We start from the raw sequence: 13,079 nt of genomic DNA, 5'->3' as shown, positions 1-13,079 counted from the left end.
CATTTCCTTTTACGCCATTAGGATATTTCTTGCATGCTATTTTTCCTTTTAATATTTCCGCTTTGCTGTGTGTTATCCTTTGTTGCTGCAACACGCCTACAGCAATGTCATCAAGTTTCTTTGAACTTTACACCATCACTACACTCTGCGGCATTGCGTTTTCGCAGAGACAGAGTACAGCAATCCAATTCCGCTTGACTATAAGTGCACTGTAGGGAAGTACTTTCATTCTGAATAAGTGGGCCCAAAGCTATAGTTTTTACTTCGGAACTACTTACCGTGACCACATACAGTCGACTTTATTCCTTGCTATTGAGTTCCTCCAGATGTTACTTTAATGTTCATCTTACAAGTTCCTACAACAAATTTATGCAAGAGAACAACCGCCTCTATTTAGAGATCACTGGTTCTACTAACTTCTCGAATCTATTAGGTGCTTAGCAGATTAGTTTGGAGAACTATTATCTAAATTATACCATTTCTGGTCTTTTTGAAAAAAAAAAACATCTAAAGCAATGAATGTATTTATTTCTCTACAACACTATTTCTTAATGTGTCTTCACGATCACTCACAAGTGTTGGCTGTTGCCAGCTGCATAAGCAAAGTAGTTGTAATAAAACTCAACATCGTAGAGTGTTTACTTAGCGAAAGACTGTCTGTAACTAAATGTATACAAAGATGCCAAGTAACATGTTGCAAATATACAAAAGTGACAAGTTTTCCTGCTTTTACGCAGCTTAGAAAGATCCCTTTCGTCTCTTGCACATTTTGTTGCATTTTATTGTCTAAATTATTGGATTCACACATCGCAGTTACAAACTTTGCAATCGATTTTGCCTGCAGACTGTTCAACACTTGCAATTTAGTAAAGTTGTCTTTTTGATGTGCGGTTCATAACCTCACTTCCTTTAAATAAATATTTATTTTTAGTTTTCAGTCTTCAGTGAGACAAAATAAATGTTGTTGTAAATTAAAAAAAGGGTTTTTATTGGGTTACTTTACTGAACAAGTGTGTGGGAAATCAATTTTTAGTATGAAAGAATATAAATTCTTAAGGATAGTCATAGTTTTCTTTAAGATCTGGGTTTTATAAGTTCTTAAGAATACTCATTGATATGTTTAAGAATTTGGATCGGGATAAGGCATGGATGGGTTTCACTTCAATCGTGGTCATTATTTTAATGAATTACTCATTTTTGTACGGATGGAAGAAAACACTCCAGCTCTGAAAGTATTCGATGCAGTACCCGCTGGAGGAAGCCGCGGAAGAGGACGACCTCCACTCCGGTGGAAAGACCAAGTGCAAAGTGACCTGGCTTCACTTGGTGTTTCCAGTTGGCACCAAAAAGCAAAAAGGAGGAATGAGTGGCGCGCTCTGGTGGATTCGGCTATAATCACTTAAAGCGGTTCCTTCGCCAAATATATATATATAGACTCATTATTTTGTGAGCTTCCAGAACTACTCGGAACCATACAACTGACACCATTAAATATATGAAGAACTTATCCCCAAACACTTAATTTGAAACAAAATTTTGGATTGTAACTGATATCACTTTGGGACTGCAACTCGAAGTACATACTCTCCATCTGTATTATTGAAATGGGCCTACCTTTTCTCATCAGTCAAAGTATACACTCAGAAAAAAAATATATTTCAATATGGTAACCTTTTCTGGAATTGTCAGAAACCCAGCAAAAGTTAAGTATCTATTTTCTCTTCTCCCTTATCCATCAATATCCTCGAGTTTTCTAAAACAATACATTGAAGACATTTTCTGGAACATAACTAAAATCTCAATATTATAAATTGTTCTAACCGCCTTTAATTTGATTTGATACGATATTATCGGGAACCAATTGAGAGAGTTCATATACTAAAAAACAGAGGTTCTCACTTTTTCGTAGTCTTAGTCAGATCATACGTTATACATTAATTGAATTTTAGTCTTTCGAACTGATTTTATTTAGTATAGTGATACTACCTATCAGGCAAATATAGCTAAGGAAAATAGTATATAATCTGTCTCATTGAGTTGAAAGAGATCCAAGTAAAACTTTGTTTCGTAAAGTCTGAAATGCAGATTTCTTGGTATACGGTCGCCACCTATTAAAAGTAAAATAGGAAGGATTAAAGTCTTCTGGAAATACGGAAAATCTTTATTGAAATAAATAATAATAATAAATTAAAATAAAGTTGCCATATGTTGAGCAAGATAAAAGTAAATATTTAAATCGCAATTTTTTTAATAAACTCTTAAATGCTTCATTAATAGGAAAAACTAACCATAAAAATAATGAAATGGTAAAAACTTTAACTGGGGATATTAATGCGATTTTTTTATAATAACCTTTCAATTAATTTATATAAAATTTTTTATTAGGTGGCAATATTTTTTACTATTAAATACAAGCTTAAAATAAAAAAGGGTTGCTACCGTTAACAAAAAATTCAAATATACCAAACGAAAATCCCCGCATAATTATTTTCATATGACATAAATTTTACAAATGCCTTTTTTCCACTGTAAAACCACTTACTCTCGTCGAATAATCCAAATGGTCTAAATACCCAAAAAGCTAGCCATTATAAACAGCCACAGCAGCTTTTTATTCATAAGTGAATTAGTCGATTTAAACGATTGCTTTGAGTGGATTGCAATATTAAATATCCACATTGGCTTCGATTCACGCTACTTATAAAAAACTAGTGCACAAAAATGTCCACATACATAGCTATGCAAGCTGGATTAAATATTGATTTATAATCGGACTAAATGTTTTTTGCATACCACTTAATAATATGGAATATTTGCGCAAATCATAGCGAAAGCCACTGCTAAGCCATATAAATGAAGTAATTTTCCTTTGCTATGAAATATAAACGAGTTTAATTTCCAAATCTGCAAAAATATTTCACTTTTTCCCCCGATTTATCATTTCAAATGAGAATCCGCTTAATGCTTGAATAGCTGATGCACTTTGAATGCGCTCGTCAATAACACACACCTGACAATGCCAACACAAGTGGACAGCTAGTAATAGCTAGCGATGTGGTAACACCAACAACAACCAAATAGTGTTGGTGAATTGTGACATTAAAATTGGCGGCTCGAATGGATGAACGGATTGAAATCAGCGAGGCAACTAATGTCATAGCAATTTTAATGAAATATGTAATAGGTGGCAAGTTTGAGCTACAGTAGCGAGGAGAAAGGGATGTGAAATGCGATGAGAAGCAGCAACAATAAATCCCAAATGACCAGCGGCATGTAGTGCTTTTGGTATACTTGTATGTATGAATGTAACTGTATATGGTAACGGTATACATGCCTATGACAGTTATATGCTCTCCTCACATATGCATCACATATATGCTCTTTAACGCCTATGCCGGTGGCGTTAAAATGTTGCATCAATTACCTAACATGATTAGTGTATGGGGAGGTGTAATAACAACTAACAATTACAATAACAAACATGCATAATAACAAGCGATAAAGTATTGTATACAGCAAACAATACACAAATGAATGCTTGATAATACATTGTTAGTGGTTGTTGTTGGCAGTAAATTATGTTGCACGGTTGCAATCAAATACTCATATATGCATATGAAAATGCAACACTGCAATCAGCGAGTGCAGTGAGTTATAGCGTTTCAAATAAGTAAGTGTGATGTCATTGATTTATTATAAAATACATCACCAGCGGCTAACTGTACCTAATAAATGTCAAAAAAGCGTGTAAAGTTTATATATATTTATATATATCACAACAAAAAAATCTGTGTTGTAGTTGTAATTACTGCAAATGTTGTTTATATGTCAAGTGTCTAAATTGCACAAAATAATTTGACAGCTGTGACATTTTGGTGGTGTAAACTCAGTTGTCAAATGGTTGTCATTTGATTGGATCAATCATAGCAATCATATTATCAATTGTGTGAGCATTGAAGTAGAGCTAATTTAAAAATTTATTTTTTTTTTAATAATTGTCATTGGAAAAAGTTAGTACCAATCATCAGTTTAATCATTTTACCAGCACAGAAGAGAAGATTATATAATTTTTTTGATATGGTTTTTCCTTGAAATGACTCTTCCTATCAAGAAGGACAATTATGTTCAAGCCACAATTCTCTACCACTGCAGACCAGTATGGAAGCTCAACTGGTAATAGCTACGGCTACAAGGTCTTAGCAGAGACTTTTTACCAGGGAGCTTCGCTTCTAACCTGCTCAATGGGTTGTGCCTTCGGGGAGTTTCGTGTTGGCTTTGGCTGTGAGATATCGATTACTCGTTGAAGACTTGCACTGCAACCGAGTGCCGGGCTCAAAGTACGGCAGAGGTTTTAGGTAGGCTTCGAGCCCTATCAAGGTGGTTAGTGTGTATATATCACATGCCAATTGTTGTTGATTGTGCATAACAAAATCAGGGCGCCGGTCAACGCACAGTATTGATCCGTGAGGTAAGGCCGTCGTCGGCACGTCGGCAGGTACTCATGTTAATCAAAAAGCACTAGTTGATTCCTAGTGTTAACTGATGTGCCGGATAAACAGGAACTTGATGCGTTCACTGTACTTTCCAGCTTCGAGGTCTTGAAGATTCAACGGTAGAACTGGTAACCAAATAAAAGTGCATGACTTTCTTCGAGAACATTTCTGGACCACTTTTTATATGGCAAAGTTATTAGTTCTTCTGGCCGTCTATGGTATCATCTTTGCAGAAAGTTCTTGACAGAGTTTTGTTAAGACATTCTTTCCGTATCGTCGAAGTGCTTCTGAACCACGGAAGCACTACGGTCTGGAAAATATTGCGTCATAGTTGCTTACGATTTCTTGATTGGCGGCTGTAGATTTTGATGGAATCCTACATTGGATGAAATTCCAAAATTCTTTGTGGAAGAGCAAAGGCTCATTGGCTACACGTCCTCTTGAAGCATATTGGTCTGTTGGGTCCGCTAGTATATTTTATATTTTAAAGGTCTAACGTCATCCAAAGATCATCCAAGTTTAGAATCTCCATTTCGAAGATCCATCAGCTAGTTAAGGGCAATTTTAAACATGAAAGACCCAACAGATCTCGGGTAATAAGACTCATATAAAGTATAAAATGCTCCATATATCGACCAAGACGGATACAAAGAGCTTTTTTAATCTAGGACGCTTAAGTAACCGTTTAATACATCCACTTCTACCGTTATCTTCTGCTTCATTGTGATTTGAGGATTTATTTTAAGAAGCAAAATAAAGATTTTAGGCCTGATTTTTGCAATTGCACATTTTGTAGTTTAGTTAAAGTGTCTTAGTTTAGAAGTGTCTTCCATATAGGACGCAAAACAAAGTCTACAAGAAACATATAAAAAGCCAAAGAGAGCAAGACCGATGGAGAATGCCGTAGCATTTGGCAGCTGACGACGGGTAATTGAAACCGTTGAAGCGATTTATGAAGCTTAATAATTGACGACTCCGCAAAGGATGACTTAGAAATACTTTCACACACACACACACACCACGCATACAAAGCCATCAAAGCGTGCACAGCTCAACAGCGCGAACCAAACGCGCATCAAATGAGCGGAAACAATATGGCGGCAATAAATTGGCTGCCAGCCAAGCTTAGACATTACCATTGCCATAGCCATGCCACTGTCACACAAGCTTGGTCAAACGCAACTCACCAGCTTAGAGGTCTTCTGCAATGCGGCGGCGCCCCCAACCAGCCATAAGCTGCATGCATAGTAAGCATACTTACATGTGTGTGTGTGTGAGAGTGTGAGTGTGAAAGCTGTTCTCTGGTTATTGGCTGAGTGCTGTGTAACTTGATGGGCATGTTCAACCAGCCATGTTATGGCATAGTGATTTATTTGATTTACGAGCGCAAATGTAAGTCCACAACTGAAAAGTGAGATTATTGAAGGAAATTATTAATGACATAATGCTGCTGGCAGACGCTGAATCGGTTTTGCATGCAAAAAAAAAAAACAACAAATTATATGAAACGCTATGGGTTGTAAGTGAATAAGTGCATATTTAAAGAGGATGTGTGTGTGCAGAGGAATCTCAAGTGAAGCCTACAAAACCGTTAAATGCCACGCAGTCAATTAAATTATAAAGATTAAGTGGCATGTAAATAAGCCTCGCGCGGTTAACGCTTCATGACTCTTTCCACAAAAGCTCGGAAAGCTCTGTAAGCTTTCAAAAGTTGTATCGCCATATTTTTAAAGTATATTTCTACATTATATTTATAAATCAATTTTTCTGTCTCAACGCATTAATCTCGCTAAAATGCAACCCATCACAAATCACGAACGCTTAATTTAACGATTTGGAAATCAAAGGTTATTATTGCATTGAAAAATTAGACCGCCACAATATTCAATTAAGCTTACGTATGTAGGTATTCGTTGCAAAACTAATTATTTTAACGGTCTAACAAACGGTTTTAATTGCATTAAGGGCAAGGAACTGCACATTAAGTAGATTCCATTAATTTGCCACAAATGTAATTATGCTAATTTGGCGCTGGATAAAACCACATATGTAAATTATGTACTGTTGCTCAACAAATAAACTCAACTAAATCAATAAATTAAATGTTAATGTGTGAAGGAGGTTAAAATTTCGCATGAGTTTAAAGCTACCCTTATGTTATGCAAATATATTTGTCTTAAATACTGCGGCTGTTGGATTAATCCGATGGTTAGGTTAGGTTAGGCTGAAAGGCTGTTCGCCAGAAACACACGTAAACTGTGAAATACAGTCCTTTGTGAAGCCAGATTCCCCTCTAGATTAGGTATTACTACAAATCTGCAGAGATTTTTCACTTCTATATTCGGTATTACGCAAGCTTGTCCGAAAAATCGAAATCTAAGAAATTCCAGAAAAAAGTGATGAGATGATTCCACCTCATCCTCCTCCAAGCAGCTTCTACAGCTAGCATGCGGTAATATTTGTAAACTTATTGGATCCCGATGGGATAATGGTCAATTAAAACCCCTATGACTAATGATATGTAAACTTCACTGACGGCGAATAGCTCGGTAGACCTCATACGATTCACCTTAGGCCAGAGGGAACTGGCGACTGCGCAAGTGCTAGTTCAGCGTTTGCCCAGCTCAGCCGAGGCCCATCTGTCCAGTAGTAAACCACAATAGGAAAACGGTGCTCCGACATCTTTAATGCGACTAATAGTGAGATTAACGTTTCTGACCTTGCAAGCTCATCAGCCTTACAATTTCTCGCGATTCCGCTGTGGCCAGGAACCCAGACCAGTCGAACGAAAAAGTATAACAATACCACTAATAGTGAAGATAATCATTCCCTAACACTGGTTACTAAATATTTCCTCTGATGGTTACTATTTATATTTCTAATCTTGGGTACTTCTAGTGCCTTAACCATCTGATATTACTGAAAAAAAGATTAGGTTAGGTTAGGTTAGGTTGCAAGGCTGTTTCCCAAATGGAGAAACACACGTAGACTTTAAAATATAGTAGTTTGTGAAGCCTGGATTCCCCTTAGATTAACAAAATTAGGAGTCGAAAAAGCGCCCTGAACCTACTACAAATCTGCAGAGATTCTTAACCTCTATATTCGCTATTTCGCGAGCCTGCTCCAAGAAGTGAGAGCCAAGAAATCTCTTTCTTGATCTCGCAAAGGCGGGACATTCCAGAAGAAAGTGATGAGACGATTCCATCTCATCCTCCTCCATGCAGCTTCTACAGCTAGCATCCGGTAAGATTTTTAACCTTACAGCGTGGATCCCAATGGGGCAATGGCCAGTAAGAACCCCTACGATTAAGGAGAGGTGAGGTTTACTTAGGGCGAAAAGTTCAGCAGACCTACCACGGTTAACCTTAGGCCAGAAGGATCTTGCGACTAAGCATGTGTTGGCAGTTGACCAGCGCCTACCCAGCTCAGCCGAAGCCCATCTGTCCAATAGCAGACCGCAGTAGGACAATGGTGCTCCCACATGCTTCCATGCTTCCAATAGAGAGTCCGTCGTCCCTGACCTTGCAAGCTCATCAGCCTTACAATTCCCCGCGATTCCGCAGTGGCCAGGAACCCAGACTAGTCTGATTGAAAAGTATAACTATGCCACCGATAGTGAGGATAGGCATTCCTTAACCCACCCTGAGCGCATGTTCACTGAACTCAGAGCTAGTATCGCCGCGCTACTATCCGAGTGGATCACCACCTCCCTAAAGGTTGTTGCACTTCGAAGCAATAAGTCCGTCGCTGCTTTAATAGCAGCCACTTCCGCTTGAAAAACGCTGCAGTAATCGGGCAGTCTGAAACTAAGGTTGATGCGGAGCTTACGACAGTGAACTCCCCCGCCAACTTCGACCCATCCGTGAAGAAGCTCACCGCGCCTCGCCTCCAGCGACTCCTTCCTGCCCAAACGTCCCTTGAGGAAATAAGAGCAGTGAAATTGTTGCCCGGGCTGAGCTCGGCGGCATGGAGGTGATCCAAAGACCTCGGAATGAAGCCGAAGTGTGTGAGGATAATTGAGTGCCCAGGTACGCACTCTCCTGAAAACTCGGATTCCCCAAGTGTAACAGCCGCTTTCGCAGCCAAGTACCGTCCAGCTATATCCACGGGTACTAAACGCAGTAAGGCGTTAAGTGCCAAGGTTGGTGTCGTACGGAGCGCGCCACTCATACTTACGAGAGCCGCTCGTTGAACACTTACTAGTCTTTTGACTAGTGAAGTCTTTTCCAAACACTTCCACCAAACGAATATCCCATAGAACATAGGTTTGGCTATAGTTTCATATAGCCAAAGAACCACCTTGGGTGAGAGACCCCATCTTTTTCCGATCGTCAGCATAGGCTACCACCCGGCAGCCCCTCTTTGCAAGCTTCTCTAGCAGGTCGTTAACGACCATGATCCAGAGAAGAGGCGAGAGAACTCCTCCTTGGGGGGTTCCCCTGTTAACGGCACGGTGTACACGCGCGCTGCCCCAGTCCGCTACGATCGTTCTTTCGCAGAGCAGACTGAAAACGAGTTGCTTAAGGTTGGATTCAACCCCGAACCTATTCAGGGCTCCAATTACCGCTTCCGGCAGAACATTATTGAAAGCCCCCTCGATATCAAGAAAGGTTCCCACGGCGAAGTGTTTGTGTACGATAGACTTTTCTATCCAAACAGTGTGTAGGGCGGTGTCTGCTGACCTGCCTTTACGTAAGCGTGCTGCGCGCTAGATAAAAGATCTACTGGTATCCTTCCCCTGATATTCCGATCAATCAGCCTCTCCAAAGTTTTCAATAAGAACGAGGAGAGACTGATAGGCCTGAAATCCTTGGCCGCGACATGCGAGCTCTTTCCACCCTTGGGAATGAACGTAACTCTAACCTGCCTCCAAGCTCCCAGAATGTGACCCAATCTAATGCAGTTCGCATAGATAGGGGTCAACCAGCTGCATGATGTTTTGATTGCATGCTGCAGCTGCGCTGGAGTGATACCATCCAGCCCAGGGGACTTGAATGGTTTAAATGAGTTTATCGCCCATACGAGATTCCGTTCACTCAAAAGGTCCGGAAAGGCTGAATGGTCCTAACCCTAGAAGATTCCCGACAACCTTCGACCTTTTGACAAAAGGCTCTCCAGGAGGACGTTTTAGCCTTCCTAATCTCGGACTTGTAAATCGCGAGTCCGCTCTTATACAATAACCAGTCGCCTGCAAACCCGCTTCTGCGAGCTTTATTAAATAGCCTTCGGCTAGATGTCCTAATTTCAGAGAGCTCCGAGGTCCACCAGAAGGGTTTCCCTCTGCCTTTCGGTGTCACCATTGAAAAAATGATTAATATATATTGTCTTAAACACCCAATGGCTTATTGTTACGGAAATTATCTTAAAGTCACCGAAAATGTAGAGTGAACAATGCTCGAAATGCTTCTTTATTATTCAACGTAACTGACATTAAGGACGTTATAACAATTAGTGTTTCATTTCAAAACACATAGGTTTGAGCTGCGATGTCTTTCCTGCGACTATTTTCTTGAAGACTCTTGATCAAAAAAATACCAATATGAGTCAGATCCGATTTGCTTACGGAATTCGAAAGACAATTCCATTTCAGTTAATTAATAATACGATGAAGTATTCGATAAAAAAAACTCGCCCTAAACCCACGTTATTCATGAACAACATGTCCAACAGGTCCATTTGATATACTTAGAGAGTCAGCTGTCCCGATCAAACTAATTTATCGGGTATCTAGGTATGTTTGTTATATTTTTACGAATTCTCTCGCAATTCTGTCCGATGTTTTCAACCGTAAAGACCTAATTTGGACGACTTATGAAGTCATCAAACATCTTATATATCAGTTTTTCGGTGATTAAATGCATATAAAGCTGACTGTTGGTATATATTCAAGTTGTGCTTTTCTTTCGCTTATATGACTTTCGCTCATAAGTATTTATAAAAATATATTTTACATATTTCAGATATGAGTCCAATAAGAACACTAACATAGATAAGCAATATACATACATATCAATATTATATTAGTAGGGTATATACATTTATGTACATAATTAATATGCGCTAAATCTTTATTTAATTAGAAAAATATAAGTAACTCTATAGTATATACATAACATTATGTAAGCCACCAAGCTTGTACGCCTCTAAGTATGCAATTAATTTTACGTTAAGAAGATTATCAGTTGAAATGACACCATTTATTCATGAGTGAGTATTAGCATATAACTGTTTCCAAAATATATGTGTATATATTTTAATATAATATTAGTATTTTTTCTATATACTCTATATATGTGTATGTTTGTATATAAAGAAAACTATTTACTAACACACAAACCAAAATCATATACTTATTTCACACATGTACTTTATCTAACTATATAATATTGCAACAACAAAAAACGAAAATGAAACAAAATCACTCACAAATCCCCAAAAACACCCAAATCCTTCACATAAAGTATCACAAAGTTGGGCAACAAAAGTTAATCAGTTTGCTGCTAATGAGCAGTGAATTATTTTGGTTGCCAGCCAAGTAGAAAAATATATAAATATACTAAATATATACGTATATTTGTTTTGAGTAAAGTAAATAACTAACAAATAAGTAGAAAAGGCAATGCAAGAATTTAAGCCAAGCAAAGATAGGCGTTAAGCAAAGAAGCAAATATAAAATAATTTAAAAAATTAGACAAGAAACTAGCGACTAGCAGGCTAATAAAAGCATAAAGTAAATGAAATGAATCAAACGAGTTTCAAAGAAAAAAATAATCAATAAAGAAAAAAATTATTAAAAAAAAAGCGCATTAAATTCAATAAAACGCTATGATTATAATTATATAGCGCGGATGAGGGATTCGATGGCACGTATCACACCAACATTGTGGTCAAACATAACGGCAGTTGTCTGTACGTGCCCCCTGGTATCTTCAAGAGCACATGCAAGATAGACATCACGTGGTTCCCATTTGATGACCAACACTGCGAAATGAAATTCGGTAGTTGGACTTACGATGGAAATCAGGTAAAGTGTTAATGTACAACACATACATACTTAAATGCATACTCAGGTTACATGTCTACACAGTACACATATTACAGTACACATAAACTACACAATCGTAAACAAAAATACATAAGAATGCCAGACGGCAGCACGCAAACATGCATACATACTTTACGCAAAGTCAGCAAAAGCTTCATTTTCGCACCCATGAAAGTTGTCACAAAAATTCAAGCGAAAGCTCGAAAGCACTTACACGGCAGCTTTCAGTTATTTTCGATCATCACTATCACTCCTATTAAAGCTCACATGGAAGTTCAAGCGAAAGCTCGAGCAAGTGTATGAAAGCTTTCCGCCATGTACGGACCATTTAAATTGTCATTAATTGTATACAAGTACATTAATATTAATTTCTAGCTTTTCTTTTTGTTTAATTATATAAATAATTTTTAAACTTTAAAATAAATATTATTTAATAAATATTTTAATTCATTACAAATATGCATATCTTTTAAAGTCAGTTTCTTTTGCTGAAAAATAAATCAAAAGTAATTAAACGAACTAAAACTTTTATATACATCTTAAAGTTCTCCTTTCATGAGTTTATTGCATACATTCTCATTCTATATATGCTCAGAATTTAAATGCATTGAAAAATTATTATTTATCAAATGAACTGCAAAGTGCTTCAATAAACTGTAAAATCTGAACTGCAGACTCGTAAAACCCATACAATTTTATAAAAAGCTCCTATAAACCCAGAACTGCAGACATCTAAAAATCCATAAAAATTTATAATAAGCTCCCTTGAGAATTAATAAACAAGATTTAAAATTAAAGCAAAGAAACTAAAGCCAGCATGAATATTGAAAGCGCCCAAAAGCTTTCGTTTATATATAAACAGAGCTTTTCCTTCTTAAGACCTAAAGACATATAAACAGAGCTTTTCCATAATATTGTTTCAAGTGAAATATTGAAAAATGTTTAGTTTACTTAAAAGCTTTACTCTTAAATCACTTCTAAAAGTTGTTTTAATCAATACTTCAATGCTAAATAGTAAACTGAAAAACTGAAAAATTAGGCAATACTTTTGTACAAATTCCGAAGCTTTCCGAAATTTTTGAACATAAATCAAATTAACATTCTTAAAAAATGTTATATCGAAATGAAAGCCATTCTTCTAATATGAAAAATATTAATGCAGTTTTCTGACTTATACCTAAAAGCTTTTGGTACACAAAAATTTGAAAAGCTTTTATAAGCTTACCTGAAAGCTTCAAAAGCTCCTAGAAAGCTTAAATATGAATACAGATTATTTTGAATTTTAAATAAGTTAAGTAATAAATCTTATGAAAATCTCTGCAACAAGTTTAACCGATAAAATTACTTTCATGCGAGATATTGCATTTCCTGAATGGAAAATTAAAAAAATCAGAATTTGTTTATATAACAAATATATAAACTTTCATAGCATGGTTCGTCTATTAAAAGCTTTCTGTAATTTCAAAATTCCTTAATCTTGGAAATGAAATCATGAAAAAACAAAATTAAAACCTATAATATTAGAAGTAATATATAAAAAT

General features: G+C 36.9%; 1 protein-coding gene across 5 annotated transcripts in view; it reads left to right on the top strand.

Annotated features, from left to right (window-relative positions):
• The window catches only part of LOC105219235 (neuronal acetylcholine receptor subunit alpha-7), a 585,197-nt gene that overhangs the window by 521,750 nt on the left and 50,368 nt on the right, over nucleotides 1–13,079 (top strand). For all 5 annotated transcript variants that reach the window (XM_054228333.1, XM_054228332.1, XM_054228334.1 and 2 more), the window contains one exon: nucleotides 11,337–11,517. In XM_054228333.1, the coding sequence (XP_054084308.1) occupies nucleotides 11,337–11,517 (181 nt within the window). The remainder of the gene's footprint in view (nucleotides 1–11,336; nucleotides 11,518–13,079) is intronic.

This window comes from Zeugodacus cucurbitae, chromosome 3 (genome assembly GCF_028554725.1).
Source record: "Zeugodacus cucurbitae isolate PBARC_wt_2022May chromosome 3, idZeuCucr1.2, whole genome shotgun sequence".
In the NCBI taxonomy this organism is placed as follows: Eukaryota; Metazoa; Arthropoda; class Insecta; order Diptera; family Tephritidae; genus Zeugodacus; species Zeugodacus cucurbitae.
Note: the sequence above shows the minus strand (reverse complement) of the source record. Positions and strands in the feature narration are given on the sequence as shown.